General features: G+C 37.7%; 1 protein-coding gene across 2 annotated transcripts in view; it reads right to left on the bottom strand.

Annotated features, from left to right (window-relative positions):
- Positions 1-70: 70 nt before the first annotated feature.
- The window catches only part of GPR176 (G protein-coupled receptor 176), a 38,089-nt gene continuing 13,817 nt past the window's right edge, over positions 71-24,342 (bottom strand). Inside the window, exons 2-4 of one of the 2 annotated variants that reach the window (XM_042048474.1) lie at positions 8,562-8,629; positions 6,512-6,764; positions 71-5,627 (exon numbers count right to left, since the gene is read on the bottom strand). In XM_042048474.1, the coding sequence (XP_041904408.1) occupies positions 4,520-5,627; positions 6,512-6,756 (1,353 nt within the window). In that variant the 5' untranslated portion in view covers positions 6,757-6,764; positions 8,562-8,629 and the 3' untranslated portion in view covers positions 71-4,519. The remainder of the gene's footprint in view (positions 5,628-6,511; positions 6,765-8,561; positions 8,630-24,342) is intronic. The other variant, XM_042048473.1, reaches the window with a different exon arrangement.

Raw genomic sequence — 24,342 nt, 5'->3', positions numbered from 1 at the left:
CTTACCTTCATACTCCTCTTCTGAAAAGCCTTTTAATACACAAATAGGTAGCGAAACAACTTTCATTTCATTGTCTCATACATGTTGAGAAAAAAATATCAACATTTTTAATGCTCAGTAGTTAGTTATCTTTGGTTATTTTTTAATGTCCTTCTATGTACTTACCTGAAGTGCTTTTTATTTACCATAAGCAATATTTCTAAGGCAGACTGTAGCAGTTCCAGTACTCAGGTTGACATGCAGAGCTAATATTCACTATATTAATTCCTCTAAATATTAGGCAATAAACAGACTCTTTTCTTGCAAACAAGTGATTATGCAGTAGTATTTTTTGACTGGCATGTGCCAAGTTAAGGGCAAAGAGCCATGAATTTTGGGCTATATTCAAATTTTCCCAGAACCCTCAGTGAGGATGAGTAGAGCTCTGCAGTGATACAGCAATCATCAACAGTAGTGGTACAGCAGAGCAACGTGTCAGCCAAGGGAGACAGGCCAAACTAAAATGCTAAGGCCAGAGTCAATGGTAAAACTCCCATTGTTTATTAAAGCCAGGTTTTAATCCTTGACTTGCATTGGAAAAGCTCCTGTCTTGACAAAACTGCCGTCCATATTGCCACACCTGCTGCTGCAGGATGAGAGCAGAGTGTGGAAGCAGAAGCTCAAGATGGACTGGGTTGTGCTGAAATGCCTTAGTGCTACAGGTGCAGAGTGTTGGGAGTTTGCAACCAAAAAGGTGCCAAGCAACCCAAACAATTCAACCCTGCAAGTGTCTCAGGACATTCTTCTGTGGCTTAGGATGTGATCCAGGCAAAAAGGAGAGGGTTTAGTTTTACAGAAATGGAGGCCAAGAAGTTATAATACCGCTTAGTCAAGTAGTGTGCACAAAGGAGTTTTTGGAGTAAATCACCATCTCAGCGCATTATGCTTAGGCATAGGGAACCTTGGGATGCAGAACTGCTGCTAGAGAAACCCTGGTTTGCATTAACAGATGTATATTCAGGAACTGGATCTCATTTGGTATTTCTTATGGTTCCTTTTAAAAATCGTCCACTTTCTCCTCACAGAGAAAATACATGTTTTTAAGTATTCCACCAACATACCATTATCTAGTACTGAAGGACTGTTTTGGTTTTTCATTGGGTTCGGGTTTGGGGTTTTTTTAATTTTTACATGATGTTTGTTTGAATTTAACAATATTTCTTAAGGATATCTCAGAACAATAAACTGACATTGTCCTCGTTGTCTTTTCATCCTTTCTAAACAACTTCCTTCTTTGTTTAATGTGAGCTCTATTTTCCTCCCTTGTGCTAGAATAATGGGTTCTATCTTTCCTTCCTCCAAGTTTATTCTCCAGTAGTAAGATTCAGCCTTTAAATCTATTTGCACAAGCCAAATTACCCCAGGCTTTTTCTTCTTAAAAGTCCCATGACTTTGCTTTGTATTTCACATTTGTTCTTCAATAATCTAGAAACATTTATTTTACCAACACCTATGGTGGTTAAAAACTACCATCATTACAAAAAAAACCAACCAACCAAAAAACCAAAAACCACCCCAAAACTCACTTCTGCCTAACTTTTATGTGATGTTATAACAAGACTTGATTTTTTTTTTCCATGTTGGAGACTGGAAAACATTTTGCCCAGTCAGATTATTTGAGCAACAATCCAAGAGACACCAGTAATGACTCAAAGCTACTACTGTCTTAAACTGAGTTAAAAATGAAACTCTACAAGTGAAATATTCCATCTTGCATAAAAAGTTTCCTGGATTACTGTCTTCTGATGGCAATTCTAGCATAGAGGCTACTTTGTGAATTTTACACAGATTATTTTTTCTGTAAAAAAGATGTGCTTTTGTGAATTTTTTCCACTTCTTTTAAACATTTGCATGGATAAATTGCTGAAAGATGGACTAAAAAAATATTCTCAACTAATTCTTGAGGCACAGAAAGCCATTGTAGTTAATTTTTTGTTGAAGGGTTTCCATGTCTTTGGATACAATCAGCTAAAAAAAATACAATCAAGTTTTTACATGTATTCTTTTTGAAAGAAAGACGTATTTTTTTCTCAACAGCAAAAACCCATCACAAACCCTTCACTTTCCAGATATAACACAAACTTATATACAATTTAACTCTTTAAATTTATCAGTGGTATTTCATTCAACATGAGAGTTGAAAAGGACAAAACCAAGTTTGCTTTCCTCAAAGGACTTCAGATCTGAGTCAACATTTATCCACATTCAGTAATCACAGAGATTTTGAGCAGTACCTATATGTAAGTGGGACATGAATGTTAAACTTAGCTAAAATTCATAAGGAAACTACAACTCCTACTTTGATTTTTAGATTTTCAAGATTTTCTCAATGGCACCTGTTCTTTCACTAACTTTGGAAAAACAAACACTCCATTAAATTACTTTTTATTGACACTCAAAAAAAATGTGTGCTGTGGTACTTCTCCACCTCTGCCACAGAAGGACGAATTTTTTCTGGAATCTTTCTTCTGTCTGATTTCAGGCAAGCTATGTCTATCTTCTCATCTCTGTATCTAAGAAGGGCAGCTCAGGCTCCCACCACCCATTGAAGACTGTTCCTCACTCCCAAGCTGAGAAGCTCTTGAACTAGCAAGAAATGAAGTGCACTGAAACCACAGAGGAAATGGAGAAAAATATATTTTACACACTAATTTATACACTTTTCTTTAAATACATTTTTATTAAAACATTTGCTTTTAATGACTTGTAGAAATACCACCTTGGAGCCATCAGAAGCTGGTGACTTCCTTCAAACATGTCAAAGGAAGAAAAGGTACATTCTGCTTTAGCAGAATTTTTTCTCACTTTTAAGATTAACTGGTTGGATTTAGTAAGTTACTGTGAACTTTTCAAGATTCTTCACCTTGTCCCTTTTAAAATATGCTTTAAAGAAAACTACTTTCATAAACAGACAGTAACCACAGATAAAGGTTCAGCATGCAGCAAAGGGCTGAAGTACAGGAAAACCACAAGGAGTAAACAGGTGTTACGAGATTGTGCTTTTAAGAAACTACCCACAGAGACAACAGTGAGTGCAGATGAAAGACTATTTGCAACTGAACAAGAATGAAAATACCAGGGCTGCAATAGTTTTAGGTCACCTAACAGACATAGTTTAAAGTTCACATTCAGTATAAATGAGACAATATGCCTGTGATTACGCTGGGAGGCAAGCGGCAGCACAATGCCTGAACTCTCACAGAAAGGCTGCTGAGCTGATACCAGGGTTGGCATGACTGTGACTCAGGAATTAGGCACCAGATTTGCAAGTCTTGTGTTCATACACTGGGCGCTCTACTCTGCAAGAAGGGTGGAGCAGCATGGTTGGTATCTGTATCTGTGAAGATAGGGGGAAAACCTCTCTACCTCTGGCAATATGGAGCAACAGCATTAATAAACCTTTGCCTTTTGAGGTCTGTTACCAGCTTCTTCACCCAACAGTTCAGTTGTCACTGAAACACTCAGAATCCCTCTCTGTGAGTCTCTCTGTGTGTGAGTGAGAGACAGACTTGGAAACTGAGACTGTCGTACTCAGAGAAAGGCTACTAGCATTTCACCCCCACTTCTTTCATTTGCTAGCTGTCCCGTAAGAAAACAGCAGAGTGCACCAGCAGCTTAGTTTATTTGAAGGCTTACCCCACAGTTACTTAATACATACATTACACTTTAGGGACATTTGTACATGCCCTTTATCACAGGATTCTTAGCACATATATATTTGGATTTGTCCTTCATGGTCTCCAAACCAGTTTTTACTTATAACTACAGGACTATATGTGGGATCTTTATAAAAAAAAGTCTTTCTCAGGTTTAACACACATGATGATTTGGGTATTCTTGGCTTTGTGGATGTTTTAAGCCAAAAAACATCGGTTTAGGTTTTAAAATAATTTAGATGTTTGGCAAACGCTTGGTAACTAATTTGTGCAAAAACATCCAGCAAGTTTTAACACTGATCAAATAAATGTGCTTAACAGAAAACAAATGCACTTAATAGTCCATCTTACTTCATTAATGAAATGTGCAGAATCTTGCTGTGTCTACTTGCAGGAGAGTAGGACTTACCCATGCTGCATGTCTTCTGCTCTCTACAGCCTCTCCTGTTAAGTTACTTTGATACCCAGTCCATTTTAATATACCATGAGGTTTCCCAGAAAACCAACTGCCATATTTCCATAATCCAGCTATAAAAAGAGTTGCCAAATCCATATGTACTTTCGAAAGTTAATAATAAGACAGGTATCATTGTAAGGATTTCAGAGATAAAATTACAAATTTCCGTCATTTGATATATTATTTTCATGAAGTATTTCATATTAATGAGGAACATTTGTATATATGTTTTTCTTTTGTTTGTTCATTTAACTTATATTTGGCAAAAAAAATCAGGCTGTAACAAATTTCAACATAATAAAGATCCATGGGATCAAACATGTAATAGAAAGTGACCTTCCTCTGTCACTTAAAACTCCTGCTCTTACTAGGAATCCACCTTGGGAAAGATACTGACTTTATTGTTTCTGCTGACTTTTCTTTCTGCTTTACACTTAGGCTGTTTTGTCTGGATTAGCTCTTCAGGGGTATTCCCCAAAGGAGGCAGGAGTCGCTTCTTACTGTTTCGGTTTTCTGAGAGCCACTGTGGAGGCAGCTCAAAGGGTCCAAAACCAAACTGCATGGAATACTTGTCATTTACTGTGTCAGCCTCTGTGGGCACAGCTAGGGCCACCTGAGCTGCAGAGTCTGCAATCGTCTGTGGTATAAACCTGTGAACCAAAGTCTGTCCTAGCTCTAAACTGGCGGTAGGAATTTCTTTCCGTTGAAAGTCACCAGAGCCAATGGATTTGGTCTCATTCTCCTCATCTTCCGTAGGCTTGAAGATTTGTTGTTGCCCAATGTGAAACATCTCCAGAAGCTGGCTTCCTGAATGGACACTGGGCTCCAGATTATCATCTGCAATACCACCCGAGCTGACAATGTTTCTCCTGCTAAACCTTCGGTGCAGCTGTACTATTGTCCCCACTAAACACTTCCGTACTGATTTGTTAACAGTTAAAAATAATAAAGGGTTGGCTAGCAAAGAGACCTTGGGCAACCAAATAGCAGTGAGAAGCAAGAAGACTGATATATCTGAAATATTGAGTATAGTGCGGTAAATCACCAAAGTCACGTAGGGGACACTGCAGAAGATAAATATCGTAACCATAGAAAGCAGCATGACATGGAGCTCAGCTTCTCTCTGGGAGGCATATGGGATAGAAACTGTATTCTGAGGGGTCCTTAATGCAGCTATGATGACTTTTTTCTTCTGGCTGGCACTCAGCGCTCTGCGAATAAGAATCATAAAGAGAAATACCACAGCCACTGGTACAATCACAGTGGTGATATTATAGATGATGACATATATCAGGTGGCCAAGGGAGTAACTCCAAGATTCAGAGCAAGTGGACATGGCATAAATATCAGACACATTGGTCACAGCAAATACTGGAATGCTGGCCACTATTGCATGGGCCCAGATATAGATAACCAGGTCTCGGGATTTTGCATCAGATATTTTTCTTTCCAGAGGGTACAAAACAGAGTAGTATCTGTCAAAAAAAAAAAAAAAAATTATTTTAATGAGCATACTGCTTAAGAGAAACCTCTCAGGAGCCATCTGAGCATAAAGCTCCAAATCCCTAACTGAGTTGCCAACTGACTACCTGTTTATGAAAGGAAAAACAAAACAAAAACAACACAAAAAACCCCCCAAAGGTCTGCCTTTTCAGGTCTGTCTGTAGAAAAAACCTGAATATTTAAATGTCAAGCTATATTTTTGGTGGTGAAAATTTCTTTCAATACATCACTTTGGCTGATGCATATGAATATTATTTTGAAAATTTCACCATTTACTTACTTGTAAACTAGACAGGACATTGCACACACTCAAAATTTCAAAAGACATGATGGAGGCACATGTCACATTCAAAGGCCAGACTCATTGTTTTAAAAGTTGCTTTATAGCAGATTTTTTCTGGATATTTGGAAAAAGCTGTTGGTCACAAATTACATGTATCCATCTATTGGAAGCACAATGGTGTTTTGCTTTGCACAAACTGTGGCTGGCAAGGCCCTGAGCAAAAGCATTGCTGAACATTGAATATTCTGTGTGCAGTTAAATAAAAAAGTGCATCTCTGACATGCACTTCAAATTTCAGACACTGATTGGCTGTTTGCTTACTACTAGAGTACTGCTGTGGACTTTTAAGCTCACAGAGTTTTCATGACAGACCTAACTCTTCACACTTATCATTATAAGTGGTAGGAGTTTGTGTTTTTTGTGAGGCAGATCACAAGTCTTCTTGGAGAAGGGCAAATGATAATGCTGTTCCAGTGGCAACACTGGTGTGCATTACAGACAGTGATACCACATTTATCAAGACAGAGAAAGAAGAAAGAAAAATCCAGGATCATGGCAAATTTTCCCCATTACCTGTCAAGAGCAATGGCTGGAAAACTTAGGATGGTCACTGAGCAGAAGACTTTGTGCAGAAACTTGGCAATTCTGCAGAAGAGCATCGTATAGATCCACCAGCAGCAGTGTGGACTGGCACTAAGAGCAATGTCAAAAGGCACACAGACTAGGCTGGCACAGATCCCCGAGCAGGCCAAATTCTTAATGAATCGGTTTGTTACAGATTTAAGTAGCGATGTTCTGCAAGTCGACCACAGCACCATGATGTTACCTGTGAGTAGAGACAGGAAGCATAAAAAAAGGAAAACAGACAAACAAACAACTATCCCCAAACCCCAATAACAATAATCTTAACATATCTGAATGTTCCCTAGTACTGCAAAGAAAAATAATTGTTTGGAGTTTGCCAGGTATCACTGATTTGCAGCCTCATGCTGCTCAAACTAGGAAGTCTGTAATGGCTAGTGGCTTTATAAATCAGAAGGCCGAAAACAATCACACCCCAGCTGCCTCCTCCCGGCTTCTGGTAATAAATGTATTAGGGGATTTCAGAGGCAAACGCCTAAGATAATTATCCAAACCATATTTTTAGATACTTACGTTGATTCCTGTATTAAATGGTCCATCCTGAGTATTCAAATACAGACATTGGCTAAAGTGCTTATATTTTAATAAATAGTACAGAAATCTTTTTTAAAGATAAAAATACACTAAGTAAATACAAATATAATTAAAATATAAATATAAGTATGTAGTTTTAATCTGTTTGTAAGTGGATCACAGCAGCTTGCTTTTCTTTTCACTGACATTTCAGTGGCACAGACAGGCCTGTGTAAAGCCACATACAGAAGAAATCTACCTTTCCACCCTCCCCCAAGACATTCTCTATGTACCTAATAACAAAACAAATGGGACAAACAGAACAGAAAAGACTTGATGCACGTAACTTCACAGAAGAATACACAGAATGCAACCCACTGTTTTGGATCTGCAAGCCCTATACATTTGTTTCAAATAGTCTGGATGGATGGCAGTGAAACAGAAGTACAGAAAAAAACCAGGATTAGCTATGACAGTATTTTTCCCTTATCATTGCATTCCATCCAGATCTCAGAAAGAAATATCATATGACAGACACAAGTTCTCCATCACAAATTTCCCTATGATTCTATCTCACACAGCATCAGCCCAAGAGTAAATTAAGTGATCTGTTCTTACAGCATGGGGCCTTTCTAATGCATATCAAGATACCATAAAACTCATAGGATTTTATCTCTCCTTTAAGAATCTGTCTTTAGAAAGATCATAGAATCATGGAATAGTTTGGGTTGGAAGGGACCTCTAATAACATCTCGTCCCAATGCCCCTGCCATGAGCAGGGACACCTTCCACTAGACCAGGTTGCTCAAAGTCTCATTTAACCTTGCCTTGAACACATCCAGGGATGAGGCATCCACAATGTCTGTAGGCAACCTGTTCCAGTGCCTCACCACTCTCACAGTAGAGAACTTCTAGCTAATATCCAATCTAAACCTGCCCTCTTTCAGCTTAAAGCCGTTCCCTTTTGTTCTATGACTGTATGCCCTTGTTCAAAGTCCCTCTCCAGCTCTCTTGTAGCCCCCTTGAAGTCCTAGAAGGCTCCAATGAGGTCTCCCAGGAGCCTTTTCTTCTCCAGGCTGAACAACCCCAACTGCTTCAGCCTGTCTAGATCAAGTTCTTCAGCCCCTCTGATCTATGGAGGCAGGATTTCTGCTAACACAGCTAAGTGGGGCACACATATTCAAAATCATGTAACCTGGTCCCAGCTTTCCAACCCTGACTTCACAGACGTTATTTTTCTCCTTTATTTTATTTCTCCCAAAGCTGTACTGTGCAGTACCACCAGATCAGTCAAAGCATAGCTACCAGCATACAAATACTGCCTGACAAGACAACTCCATTTATTCTCTGTAGCTGGACAGCATGCAAAGTAGAGTTTAGCTTCCCACCTCCAAGCAAAGTTAAATTGTTCTTACTGCAGACCATATCAACAGCCATGTTGTGATTACTCTATATTGTTGACACTTACCAGAAGTTCTTTTGAGTTGAAGTGTAATTGATTTATGTGGCAGATTTGTTAGCGTTTTTGTAGGTTACCTACAAATAGACATAATGAGAGAAAACAGCATCTTAAGCTGCTGATTGAGATACAGAAAAGCAGCTGCAGTCCCCCAACACTTCTCTCTGTTGGCACTATCATTCTTTGCCTTGATTTCTCCTCCAATCAATAAAAACCCCCAAGTTTTTATGTGCCAAGTAGAGTTTTCCTATGGCTGGCCACGTAAAATACCAGCAATATCATATTCTTGTTCACATGGCCAATGTGTAAAAGCAAGTGGCAAGTACCAAGAACTAGCAAAAGGTCTAGTTCTGCTTGCTTCTTCATAAAACAGCACTGTTTCAACAGAAGCATACAATATTAACTTTAAAATCTACCTCACAGACCTCCTATTTTGGTCTGCAGTACTTGAATATCCTTTGGGATTCAATTTTCTATATATTGTGTCAGGTGTTTTATGCAAATTCCTTCTCGATACTGACAAAATATTGAGTTACATCTCTACTATCTGATGTCTTTTAAAGAAAGGAATCATCACCTGGTTTTGGCAGGTGCTTTGGGCTTGACAAGGTATTCCTCAGGCAGTATTCAATCAGTTGTATTTAAGCTTCCAAAGTTGCTAGGAGATACTCAGTTAATCAAACCACTTGCTTTCAAAAGTATCTCCAACTCCCCAGCTATTAGAAAGTACTTCTAACAGTAATAGTATATTTTTACAATGCCCTGGAGAGGGGAGAAAACAGGCTTTTTGTGTGTGTGTTTCTGTTTGTTTGTTTGTTTTACATTAATTTAGATCTTTCATCTAGTTTCAATTGCATTGATTATAACCTTAATTCCCAAGCAAGTTTCACCTGCATTAGAATTAATATAAATGAAGAATGGAAAACTCTAAGAAATCAGAAGTGTTTTCATTAATACTTCAGAAGCCTCTAGAGAACTACTGAGCTACTCTTCAGGGTCCTGCAGAGGAGCTTCATTCAAGACTCCATATTCTCAGCTGTTGAATTACTTCTACAAATTATGTCATATTGTCATTTATACATCAGAGTCACAGGGAAATGAAATTAGCTCTGGTTCTGACTGATCCTAAATGGGAAGAATGAAGTGTGTAAAAAAAAAGTATTGGTTCAAAGATAAGGAAGAACTCTTCAAACAGAAAATAAAGTCAGAGCCTGAAAGGCAAAAAGGGATAAGCAGACAGAAGTGTCCACTTGGGACACTGGAAAATTAGTCAGGGAATATCCCTCAGGGAAACATTATTTTTTCATTCGCAACTATAAGTAATTTATCTATTAATAAACTGCTCTAATGAACCAGATAAGCTTTAGTATAGACTGGTAGATCTTTCTGCTGACACCCTCAAATCAGGTATTTCCCTTCATGCATCCCAAAGCAGAGGAAAAATTACACCAGAAACTTTGCATGGTATCAAATATAAGAAGCTTTGGAACAAAACTGCAAACATTTCCCATTTCATTGTTCCTCACTTTTCCCCAGCAACTCCTTTCCATGGAAGAGGATAACACTGTTCCAGGCAACAAGGCAATTCAACAAGCAGTTGTGCTCTGAATACCAATTGTGCTATGAATCTTTTCACAATGTCTAGAGGCTCTTTTCCACTCTCCATCTATTAGTCATTCACTGATGAACCTGGGAAAAATTTATTCTCCTGAGGTTACAACTATACTGGGCTGTTGCACATCCTCACAGTGGGCAAAGCTGTCATTTTCTACCATGGGTTAGTTTCAAGAAGGGTTTCTGCTGGATAACTGGTCTAGAGCTACATTACTTTGGATTCAGACTTCCTAAGGGGTTTGTACTGGTTAGCTGGGAGGCATCCAAGAAAAGCTGGAGTGAACAAGCAGCTGGAAAATGCACCATCTTGCAATTTCCTATAAGTCAATACTGTCAGGGACATGAGTGTCATTTATAAACAATCACATGTCACAAAGCATATCCCATATTGCCAAGTTCTACCACTAACGCAGAAAGATGAAGAGTTTTTAATTTAAAAAGGAAAAGCATATCTTTGGTCTTCTCAGAGAGTGAGCTGTGTCTGCATAAAACCCTTATGATACCTGACATTATTTGACAACCTTCTCAGTACACAGACTGACTGAGCAGGACATAAATATCAACCTTAGAATAGAATAGAATAGCTGAAGTTGGAAGTGAGGTTCATTGACTCCCTGCTCCTCTCAAGACTGCCTACAACTAAACCCTATGATTAAGAACATCATCCAGAAACTCCCTGAACCCTGTCAGGCTTGGTGCTGTGACCACTCCTCTGGGGAGCCTGTTCCAGTGACCAATCACCCTCTCAGTGAAGCACATCTTCCTAATGTCCCATCTGAGCTTCCCCAATGCAGTTTGATTCCATTTCTTCATGTCCCTTTGCTGGTCACCAGAGAGAGGAGATCAGCACCTCCCATTCTGCTGCTCCCCTTGAGGAAGGTGTAGGCTGCAATGAGGTCACCCCTTTGCCTTCTCTCCTCCAAGCTGAACAAACCTCAGCTGCTCCCCATAAGGAGCTCATCTGTGCCTTTGACCATTTCTCCAAGTAAAAAAGAAGTAGGAAATATTAAAGGTAACCACTGCATGAGAAGCAGCTCTTTTCACATTAGAAACATGTTTAAAGCCTGCCACAATCAGAGTTCATTTTATCCTGTTATTATCATAACTATCAGCATTCAATAAATCTCCACGTACTATATACCAACTCTATTGTATGAGATTGAAAAAATGGTTGTTTCCAGTCATCCCCTACTTTTTTTTTAAATTGAGACACATCATAGATAAGGAGCCACACAGTACATTAAGTTGCATGGAAGTACACTGAGAAAGTAAATACAATGGCATGCTGTCCAGAAGTCCTTCTAGCCTTTACTGTGGTTCAAGTTTACTCAATCTACAAACAGTAACATTCTCTGACCATGAAATGTTATCAGAGTACATTAGTCTGATTCAGAGCAGCAAAAATTACTTTTGCTTCTCCTCCAATCTGTACTCCCTGAATTTCACTGCCAGACACAATGTGTTTATGCAGGCATCAACAGCTGAGATAGTCCTGAAGTACTAGCTCTTAGCAAGAGCTTAGCTCTTCAAAGAATGTGAAAGATTCTTAAAAATACCTTTAACAAGCAGAAGTAAGATCACCATGGAAACCAGAAACAGTTATCTAAGAAATGTATTTGCCATGCAGTCATCCAAAAAAAAAAGAATAAATACTGCTGTTTGTCAATTAATTCATGGAACTCAATCCATTAGATGGGTATGACATCCACCTTACATTTTTGTTAACTTTAATCAGTACACAATTGAATCAAAACAAAGTCTGCACTCCAGCAAAATCCTCCTCCTCACAACCTGCCATCCTCTGCTTGCTCACCTCCCTCCAGAGCAGGTTCCAGGAATTCAGCCATCCTTCCTAGCAGAGAGCCTCTGTGTACCCCACCCACGCTCCCTGCATTGTCACAGGGAAGGAGATGGCAGCCTTCTTTATGAAAAAACAAATCAGGAAGCCACAAAAAAGGTTAGAAACTAGGCTTTAGCCAATAAAATCGTTCATTAAAAACAACTAACTGAAAAAGTCACTCTCTCCGTGAACATGATGAATAGGAAAAACTTCTTGTGTTGAAACACCAGATTACATTCCCAACTCTCCCAACTCTCTTTATTATTGTTTTTCAAAATATTTTGACGAAAGAGTTTTTCACAGAACTTATTCTTCCAAAAGACAAACCACATTCCAAAAAAGTGGTTAATTGGAAACATTTTTGGCAACCCGTGATAGGAAGCTATTAAATACTGTTTTTATATTAAGATGTATGTTTACCTATTCTTCTCCAGAAAGAATATGGATATATCAGGATACATTTTGGCTTACACAGCTTGAGGAAATGTGCACGTTTATCACAGAAACACAGAATGGTTGAGGCTGGAAGGGACCTCTGAAGACCATGTGGGCCAAAACCTGCTCAAGCACAGATAAATTCTCGCAATACTTGGTAATTCTTTTTATTTTAGTTTGTATGAGTGTAGCCATGAGACTGATGGAATAACCTTTATAGATGAAAGAAGACCATAAAACTAAAACAAAAAGTAAACTTCCTGAAACCAAATCCAACCTTTTCTAACATTTTAGCTACCAACTTCAAAATTCAGTGATTAAAATAACAATTGCAGTCCAGTTAAAAATAGTGGGAAAATATTTAATTTGTCATTTTAGAACATTTCTTTCAATTTCAGTTTGTACATATGTGCAACCAAATGTTTTATATCCAAAATGAAGTGTCTGCTGCAAATGAACTACCTTGGAACAAGGTTTGCTATATGCCTAACTTTCTTTTCCCTTCATAAAACAGGAGAGCTCCCTAATTTAAAGTTGTTTCTCACTCCTATTCTTAGAATTCTCATTCACACATTCCTACTTTCATCGTAACTATTGATTCAGAAGTATAATTATGTAAGAGATTTATCAGGTCAAATGAAATACACAAAGCAGGAATTTGCCCAGCACAGGGTAGCTCCCTGCAGAGCATAGATTTAAATTATATTGGAAGGCCTTTCATTTAAAGTGATACTTGTCTACATGGTTTCTGTTCCCAACCATGTATAGTTACAAGGTAGGAAAAATTTTATGGAAGGAGCTAGTTCATAGCAGCTTAGTCTCAGAAAGTGAACAAAGATTTTCTTGCAGGAACAGGTAAGTCACTGGCTTTTATTGCAGCACCACTTACAGTTAGTCCAAGGCCACAACCTGCCTACATAATCCACTGGCAGCAGCTACTGTGACTTGCTCTGAAGGTGGAGCAAGGTAGAAAATATATATGAGGAAATTAAAAATTATACTTACAGAAAGCATAATTTATGTGATATGATGGTATTTTTAATGTTAAAATCACTATGCGAAATTATCATTAATGTATTTCCATTTTGACTTCTATTTTACTGTTGTCCTTAGTATTTGATATGTTTATTGTCTGCAGGGAGATTCTAAAGTAACTGCATCATGCTAATGGTCTTGTATTCCCACTTGCATTTCTTTCAGATATGCTTACTTGAAGGAAGATAAAAAAGCATTGCACTGATAATCTTCCAGTTCTTCATACCCCCTGCCACTTTTTCCCACCTCACCTTTTGTATTTTCTATCCCACTAAATGGAGAGAATTTCTAGACAGGAACAATAATTTTCTCCCTTTTGATAAACTACGGTCCTTCCACAGCCATCAAGATCATTTCAGCCAATCAAGAAAATAACCAAACCCACTTATTTTGCTTCAGTACACTTGACTTGCCTGAATTCCTGGCCTCTATTTTAAAACCAATCTTCTCAAAGAACCTGAGATTCTTCAAGATCCTTGGAAGGAAAACAAGTTTAAAGAATATTGCATCTGCAACTTCAGAACCCTGGATTGTTCCCATGTCAGGAAAATATGGCCACAAAGTGTAGCATTACCTTTCAAACCTAAGCTAGGAAATTGAAAAACTGAAAAAAGAATGTCCAGATGTACTGCTCTAACCATAACAGGAATATAAGTCTTTTCAAAGTTAGTAACTTTTTGAATCACAGTTCCTAAGGGACCAGCTTGTTCTACTTAGAACCAAAATATAACCAAATTTTTTAAACCAAGGATTTTACATGACCTCCATGAGAGTCCCCCATGACCTCGGGACCAATGTTTTGACCACTTCTATAGAGAAAGGAAATAGAAGGAATAGATATAGATGAGGTAAAAATATTGGATGCCCACATCATCAACATATATGAAACCATTAGTAGAAGCATGGGATCCTGAATCTCCTTTGCCAACAAAGGATCATATCTAGTGGATCCCCTGGCCACTTTATACAAGGCCTCATGCCAGTCACCCTCGGAGAGCAAATCTGATGTTATCAGTAAAACACTGCAAGGCCTGGAATGCAAGTGAAGCCAGTTATCTCTCTGAACAATCTGTCTATTCTCCAGCATCCTTGGCACAAGAGGAATAGCCACTGTCCCCTTGTTTTATAAAGCAATCACAAAAGGGCTATTTTGAACCTGTATTGTCATGAGAGGACTGTGTCAAGCAACAGGGTGATTTACTCAAGCAACCCTGACCACTGTGCTGAATCTAATTGCAAACAGCAGTCTTAACACAGGAAACAAGAGAGTTTTAAGAATTGTTTTTAAATAACATTGCTGTTTGCCTCTTTGTACCTCTTTATTTGTAGAGAGCCTGCAGTCACTTCTGTTGGTAACCTCACTATGTAAGTGCAGCCATGGCTCTTCAAATGCTCTTTTTTTGTCTGGCTTCCCACAAGCACTGCAATGCATAGGCAGGTATGTTGGTGCCACTAAAACATAAGGTCACAAAGATGTGACTTTTCACATCACAAATGCTTAATTTAGAAAGCCAGCCCTAGTCCCTAACAAGGTTCTTTTAGGAGAAACCTGCAGGACCCCTGCCATCTCTGCATGACATGCCAAGGACAGATCCAGGAGGAGATTGACAGTTTTGCACTTGTGAGGTTGTGAAAAAAAAATTGTGTTTTAGAGCAACTCCAGCATTTGGCCTGGGCTTTAAGCTGCTCCACCATCAACAGCTGACAGGAGCAACTTCCTATCTTCCACACTCAACCTGATGTCCTCCTGTGCTGTGTTAAGAACCTTATTCCCTCCTGGCTTCACCCTTATATCCATACAAAATGCTACCAGACAAGAATGCAATGCAGAAATGGTCCAACGATGCATAAGCATGATATAACAGAAATTAGTTGGTGTGCCATATTGTAGTATAGTGGATATGTGAGATCTGTGCAACCTATACAACCAACTGGACAATTTTAATTTTACTTAATTACTGGGTAGCTGATTTTCCCTGGCTTGCTTATTGAGGAAAAAAATGAGAAATACACACAATTTAAAATGAATGACACTTAACAGAGAGCAAAATTTTAAAAGCCTGTGGTAATTACTAGTAGTTGGAAGACAGACTTTATCTTTTGTTTGGAAATTGAGGCTATCTTGCACTCTTGATTTAAAAAAATTCTTACCCATTTGCCCCAATTTTCATCTGCCATTACAGCTGAAATTAGGGAGTTTGTAGCTGAAAGACACCACACTAACAGCTATTTCATAAAGCAGAAATTATTTCCTGACCTACCCCACAGTCCTGCGACTTTTTTTTGCTCTATACAACTAAGAAAGATCTGACATCATTCCTGCGTTAGTTTGCCTGTGCTTCCCTTTCTCCAAGTGCCCGTTTACTACAAACAAAATTTTATTTTTTATATAGTTTTGCCATGCAACCGTTCACCATGCCACCAGCTGGGCATATTTGCTCTTAATTTTTCAAACACAGATGTCTTCACACAGAAATTACATATGCCTAATACATCCTGTGCAGTGGGATTAATTTACATTATATTTAGAAACAAGCTTTTTCCCCTCCTTGCCAGCTGACTGTCATGAATGGTTCTCTCTGCTCCTCCCAGCCCTGTGAATGGACTCAAGCAATACTCACTAAGAATAAGAAAGTAGAGCTGGGACTCTGACACACATCTGATAAACCATGAATTATACACTGAAAAAATCAGTATGACCCTAAATCAAATACTATTTAGAAAATCACATGGAAAAATATTCTATTGAGTTACCAAAGTGTGGCATTCCTCTGAAGAAATATAAATTTATGGAGCTGAATCAGATTTATTCCAACTTGTCAAAGAGAAGAGATGTGTTCCCATTGGACAACTCTGGGCAGGCAAGGTGCTTCACTGTTAAGATAATAGTGGCATTTCTGGCCTGATAGAATGCAAGAAGTGAGGTTTGGTTTGACTTGGTTTGTTTTTTTCTTAAAATATATAGAGGCCTGAAGTATAATTTTAGATTTTTTTGATCAAGTATTTCACTTACAAAATCAATTGTTGATTGAGACTTCACAGATTTCCTCTCCCTTTTTTTTTTACAGTCTGCCATCTGTTACAGAACTCCACTATTGGACTTCTTTATTGTCCAGTCCCAATCTGCTTTCTTTTACTCTTCTTATAACTGAATTCCCTTTTCTTTGCTCAAAATCCTCCCAGCAAGAAGCAGTTCACAGGTCCATTCTCTGTTAGACAGCACTGTTAAACCCAGAATAACACTGGGTTTAGTGAAATGGGCCTCAACTTTTAAATCTTCAAATGCCTTCACAGGAAACACTAAAAAAAATTAATATTAGTACTTAACACTTCCCTTCAATTAAAAAAAAAAGCCAGAAATTCAGCTTATTAGGACTGATGTCTTAGAATCCAGAGCAATATGCAAGTGCCCAGGATTGACTGTAGTAAAAACCAGATTAAGATACAAAAACTGGAGAAATACTGACATTTTTCTTGACCTCAAGAATAGGAATTTTTTTTTAAATTCTAGGCCTGGACACCATCTAGCGGCAAAATAGTTCTGATAGTAAGATAAGCTGTAAAACTGCCTAACAGTCACCCCAAATACACTCCTGATGTGTGGAAAGAATTTTTAACTTTTCTTTTAACCTTCCAATAATCCAGATGACTGCCATACTGGCAAAGGAAAAGAACATGGTCATTTTTGCTTTAAGTCTCCTTTTCTTCCCTAGTGTTAGAAATACAATTAGATATCCATATTTGAACATCATAAATTGCTGGGCACAGCAGGAGATAATGTACCCTGAAACCTGCCATAACATTGCCAGTACTTTGCTGTGTGTTACATTGCACTACTGTGCAGCAATGCATGACATATCATGTGCTGGTGACACAAACTCCCTCATCAATCATCCACATGCAGTATGTAATTTTAAACTTGTGTTTTGCTGATAGATGCAGCTCAACAGAATCTCTTTGCTGATATATGGAATTTTTAGGCCTCTTAGCATATTAAAATCAAACTGATTTCAATATGAAAACATGATAAAAAGCTGGAACAATGTAACATAAAATTAGTTTCTAGTTTTATTTTCTGAAACTAAAAAATTATTTCACTGTCTTCTTATATGTATATATACATGACCTGATAAGGTCTACCCTATATTAGCCATCTGCATGTAAAAATTAAATGAACCTAAGACCATGCAGCATAGAGCGAACCCTGTAAAGGACAGCAGCCTCCAGCAGAAATGAGAGTGAGGAGCCATATGTGCATGTCCTACCTCTTCCACCAAAAAGGATACACTGCACACAGGCAGTGACTTGTTTGATTGGGGCAAATCAGCAAGTGGGTGCATCAAATCACTTACAGCTTGCTGTGTTTTCCTCCACACATATACAAATACATGCTCATTAGCAAAGCTTTCCACAGTTCTTGCATCTGTTCTCTGCAGCCATCTCTAAAACATTTCTTGTTGTGAAAGAGCCAGTAAATCCACAAATAACCAAGATGTTAGCTGCTGTTTCATTGACCTCTGCTTATTAAACATTCAACCCATCTGCTGCTACAAACCAAGGCATGTATTACTTATATTTCGTCTTTCGTATTTTTACATTTCTCACCCACTTTGTCCCTTTTGCTTTCCTTCAAAAACTACCATGTCACACTGGTTGGGAATACTTGGATGACACATTTACATAATTGCTCCTCTCTTGTACTGAGTCATCCACTGTCAGCAGGTGAAAAGGTTTTGTATCTCCCTATGCCACATGAAAACAAGCAAAAAGTGAAAACAAACCAGCAATTTCTCTTGACTTAAGCAGATGAAGTAGCAACAAAAACATATGCCAAATATCAATAGTGATTTCAGCTCTTCTGTTAAGGGACTAAAATGTGTCCATTAACAGATGAAAACCCTTCATGTTGTGCCTCCATTGCCTGGATGTAGTATTTTCAGTAATAACTATATAATTAGTCTTGTTACCTTAAAAACAAACATGGACATACTTTGTGCCTTCAGGGGGAATATGAAGAGGAAGATAAAGATTGCATATTTTAGTCCCTCAAAAATCACTATGACAAATCCAAAAGGTCTTCCAAGATAGCAGAGACAAAGAAAAAGCTCTTGTTTATTTAACTACAGGGGTTTTGGCATACTTCAACTTGTGACCTTAATACAAGAAAAAGTAGTGGATCCTTTCCTGAGCCATTTAGGGATTTGTCTGTGGAGACCTGCAACAGAAATACCAAGATCAGTCTGAATGAAATGCAAACAGAAGCAAATATGTGTGAAAGCATCAGCAGAAACAATAAAGAAAGAATGTTTTATTAAAAGAATGTTAAAAGAATGTCATGAATGGATACTGATAGCAATTCTTAGACCACAGTAACAATATTACATGAGATAGAGGCAGTATAAACCAGCTCTGCTTTTTTTCTTGGTCTTGGTCAATTTAAGCTGTTGCACATGAAAGACTAAATTCTTTCTTACCACAGTGGTTTTGATAATTTTCAGATGAAACCTTTCAGAAGCGATCAAAGATTTAGTTTTCCTTAACCACACATTATTTTTGATATGGACAACATTTCAGTTTTTTCACAGAACGGTTGGAGTTGGAAGAGACCTCTGGAGATCATCCAGTCCAACCCCCTGGTAAAGCAGGTTCACCCAGAGCAGGTTGCAGAGGATCACATCCAGACAGGTTTTGAGTATCTCCAGAGAAGGAGACTCCACACGCTCTTATGGCAGACTGTTCCAGTGCTCTGTCATCCTCGAAGTAAAGGAGTTTTACCACATACTCGGATGAAATTTCCTGTGTTTCAATTTGTTCCCCTTGTCCTGTCACTGGGCACCACTAAAAAGAGTCTGGCCCCATCTTCTTGACATCTGCCGTTAAGATATTTACATGCAATGATAAAACATATATCTTCAAAACATATCTTCTTGATTCATTTGTGAGGAAGATTATTTCAATCTTGAGATTACTTTTATTTCACCATTATACTCATTTGTATCAGCAATAACCGCAAAAACAATTCAATAGATACATTCACAAATACAAATGTAAGATCACTCCACAACTAAAACAACACAGTTGTATTGTTTGGATTTGGGATGTGTTTGGGTTATTATTAGTATAAGTTACTAGACATAAAACTAGCACTGGAAACAAGAAAATCCCATCGAAAACATATGATAATTGAAAAAGAAAAAAAGTGCAATTGTTAAAAAAAACCAACAAACAGTAGTGTATATGGTGAACCATGTCATGTAACAAAATTACTCACAGGTTTGTTATCAAACTGTCATTGAAGTTCCAAAAGCAAACTATCAGCATGCTTACACTAAGAATGTACTATCAAAGAATCTTAAATACAAATAAATGAATATGTATATGCATTGTTTTGCTCATGTTAATTCAATCTCAGTAGGGCATTTTATTCAAAAAGCTTATTAAGAAAAAGGCATTCCAGAAATTCTCTTCACCTAAGAGACATTGTAATAAACCATTCAGGTACTGAAGTGCCAATACAAGCATAAGTAATGCTTAATGAGGAGGTACTCAAAGAACAGCATAATCCACTGTCAGAGGCTACCTCAACTCTTGCTTATTTTCCAGTGGGACACAACCCATTGTCAGTAACTGTTCAAAACAATTTGCTTCCAGATGTGTACTGGGGAAAACCACATGAGAATCACTGTGTAAACGTCAAAGGTAAGTTTAATACAAGCAAAGAGAAGACTTCACTGTGACAGCAATTTTAAATTGCCTAATTTTAATAATCTCTCATATTTTGAAAATTATATAAATACAGCAGGAAAAATAGCCACCTGTGTTCCAAAATGTCTTCAATAAGATGCTTTCATTTTAGCAAACTAGCATATGGATTTCTTTCAGATTCTGTTGAAGCGCTCCCTTTCTGTTTTTTAAAAACAAGGTATTTATTACTGACAGACTGCAACATTCCAGTGCTTTCCTAGAAAAATATTCTGCACAGGAAACCATATGACAACCCTTTGCCCTGTCCTGACAACCCACTCCTATGTACAGAGAAACCTGCGAATGCTCCATATTCATGACCAATTTGGATCTTTGTGCTAACATGGTAAGAGTGACACAAGCCATAATGCTGCTTTAAAAGCTTTAATTTATGAGAATTGCATTCAGAAACAACCTCTTTTCTAAGAGCACAATAGAGGAAGACTTCATCAGTCAAGTAAAGTCTTGAAATTTAAACACTATGTGCTCTAGACTGAAAGTAAAGAAAGAAAAAACAAAAAGCCCACAGCATTTTAGTGAGAGTCTGCAATTGCCTCCGGAGCCTACTCAATAAAAATTAACTTCAGAAATTAGCACTAAACGATGCAAAAAAAAAATCACTGCATCAGAACTCAGAGGCGTTGTTAAAACCTGACTCGTTCGAGCATCGCTGGTCTGAGCTACTCGACGGAACACAGTGGAAGCTGCACACTGAGGAGAGCAAGGCATCCCAACCTGCATCCTAAAGCAGAATTTATGTGACTTCCGTGATTCCTCTAAAATTATTTTTAGTGGAGATTATTAATTTTTTTGTTCATGCCTCGCTGCTCAACAGCAATCAATCAAAAACTCCTGGTATTTCAAGGATGGAAAAGTTAATTTACCATTTCAACCTTTATTGGCAAAATATGCTAATAGGAATGGAACTGACAACTACAATGGTTAAATAAATTCTTCAGAAAGCATCTAGTGTAAGCATTAATAAAAAAAAAGTATTGAACTATTAATGTTTGATTTTTATATACATTACTGGTTATAAATTACTTATTAATAGCCTACTTAAAATAGTCTTAATCAGACAGTATAAAGCAGTAAGCATTGCCATGTGTAAACAGCCTTTCCTGAATTTAAATGGTTAGACTAAACAATGCATCCATTATTTCATATCTAATTCACAACATGTCTGAGGGTTTCGATTTTTTGCTTGTGGGTTTTTGGTTTGTGTGGTTTTTTTTTTTTTTAAAGAAAAGCAGCTCTTCCAGATCAAACACTTGGCTAGTGATTTCTACCACAGGGGTCATTATGATATGACAGCAGTCATTTAGCTTTATTTTTTGCAGTGTTTTGAAACCACAGACGTATCTGCCTGGGTACAGAAAGCTCCCTTACAGGCATCAGTAGAAGGCACTACTCTCTCAAGGCTGTATGTTTTTAATGTGACCTGATAATGATATTCTGCAACAAAAATGGAAATTAAAAGTAAATTTTATATTGCCATACACTAAGAGAATTGGGGAATGAACCAATGGACTATTTTCATTTTCTGGAAATGAGCAGACTTAATTGGGAAGCATTTTTATATATCCTATTTTTGCCATCCCATTGATCCCAGGCGGCCTGATTTATGAAGTAGTTGAAAAATATTTCATAACTAGCTTTCCTTTGCTGAGATGATAGTATCTCTGTAGGAAATGCAAGATTTACATTATAAACAAACCTACTCAGAAAAGATAAAACCATCACAAAATGCAAAACTGGGACCTGAAGCCCCTTTTCATTCTTGAAGCAAGCCACTGTTGATGAATTTGGCTGTCCCAGTACTTGTCTAGAGGAACATAATCACAAAGCTACACCTTACTGCCTTCACAACCGTGCTAAGACTATGGCACAAGTCCTGACAGGAAAGCAGGACTTGCAGGTCATCTCTGATTCTCCCTGCTATGGACAACAGAATGAAGGGGAGAAGATGGACAGTTTTCCTCTACTCTTTCAACTCTTTCATCAGGTTAATAAATCAAAGTAATGCAACCCATAAAAGAGGGACACAGGTGTTTTTCTTTGAAATACAAAATGGGGGGGGAAAGGGAGAGGAAGAGACTGCCCCTTGTATGCCCATCACACATGGCAAGTCCAAATTCTGCTGGGAATATTAAAAGAGCATTAGCCTCCCAGAGACACAAAGTCAGAGACTGATCTGTATTATTCTGATCACCGTTTTTAATTCTCTCTGCAACAAAGGACCTAAGCCAAGCTGCCAGCAGATGCTTCTTGTGCCAACAGCTCACTCCTCACATCACCTTATGTCCCCCCAGTGTGATCAGCATTGACAGACCCCAGTGATCCGCTCCACAGCCTACCAGAGGAATCAGAAGGCATTGTCTGGTTAAATTCCATTTCTTTCAAACATCATATTTAGATGAATGCTGTACATTGATAGTACAATTACCAGATTACCACTACTCTGAAAATATATAAAAACTGTCATTCAATGCAGCTGGCACTGAAATTATTCCCTTCCTCTATTCTAACTTACGTTAACTGATTTTTTTTTACCAATTTTACATTGCTGAGAAACAGGACAAATGTTGAAAAAGAAATGTGCAGCTCTGCCTCTTTGTCCACACATATAGGATAATTTTAGGGTAATTTTTTTTATTTCTGAGCATTCTCTATGACATTTAAAAGCATGAAGATTTACTAAGACTTTTCATGCTGTGTTTGTTGGCTACAAAAGACATTAGCAGATAATTTTTTTCTCTAAATACACTTTCTGCTAGGTGTTGTGTTTGGGAACACTATTAATTCAAATTACCTGTTAATTTTACACTTTCACCCTATTTGAATTGTTCATGGCTGTTTGGGCTTTTTAAAATACATTTTCAATGCCTATTACTAAAGCTATATGGAAGTGCTCTTCAGGTGAAGTCTTCACATCTTTTCAGAGGATGAAGCAGAAAAAAAAAAATCTCAAATTACCATTTCAGTACAACAAACAACAAGAATCATGGCTCTGCCAGGTAAGGAGAGGCAAAGATGGTATGGGAGGCAATCTTTTATTAAACCAGCTGCAAAAGCTGGGGGAAGAGAGAAAGAGAAGCTTTCAGGCTTAAGACACACCACTCTTGGACATGAGATTTGTTCAGTACTCTGATTTGTATTGTTTTTTACGTAAGTTCTTTTTTATCTGAGTTAGCACAAACCTAGTAGGATATTTCTTACATTTACTGAAATTCAAGTCAACAAAATGCAAGATAAAGCAGATTTATGAAAAATGTGAATAAGAAGTAATCTTGAAAGCTAAGTTTTGTGACTCTAATGACGCTGTCATTGAGACAACCATTGCATTAACACTGCAGCATGTACACAGCTCAGCTGCTCACATGGAGTAACAGTATTTAGCTTTTTTCATAGACACTTTTCAGCATATTTACCTAAGAACCTTTATGTATGTGCCTTTAAACTTGATTTTATCTATTTGGATTGTCATTACACACAGTATCACACAGCTTGCAATCAGAGCAGGTGGAAGTAACACTCCAGTGTAATTGCTTTTTTTTTTTGTACCAATGCAGGATCATCAAGAATTCTCTATTTTGCTTTCTGTGGACAAAACTGATTTATACTTTTGTGATCTTTAGCAAAAAAAATACATTAAAAAACCCACAGGGGAACATACAACAATCAAACATGTTGCAGAAAACTCCCATATTCCTCATTCTGCACCTTACAAAACGGAATCTTGCATTATTTACTCGGCCAAGAGAGGTTTAGTTCTAATCACGTTAACTAAATTAAGGATAAGACACTGAAAATAAACTAACTTGATTAAAGGCAACGTCTTTTCACACTGGCAAAGTTGAAAGTTTACAAATTTACAGCTTTAACCATGTTTTCTAATGAACAAAATTTCATTTATCATGAAAAACCTATATAAATGCAGAAAGATGTTTTTCAGTACCAGAATGGCAGACCAACATTTCTCTTTTTTTAGAAGCTTTGAGGCACACCAAACTTTAGTAATCTATTGTAATAAAAAAATGTTACAAAATGAGCCCTCTCAGTACTGAAACATGCCACAAAGATTTGATTTAGCAAGAAACAACCATAAGGAGTCCAAATGCT

The sequence above is a fragment of the Corvus kubaryi genome, unplaced genomic scaffold, assembly GCF_017639235.1.
Source record: "Corvus kubaryi isolate FWS band 111438036 unplaced genomic scaffold, C.kubaryi_AGA036_p1.0 66, whole genome shotgun sequence".
NCBI lineage: Eukaryota > Metazoa > Chordata > Aves > Passeriformes > Corvidae > Corvus > Corvus kubaryi.
Note: the sequence above shows the minus strand (reverse complement) of the source record. Positions and strands in the feature narration are given on the sequence as shown.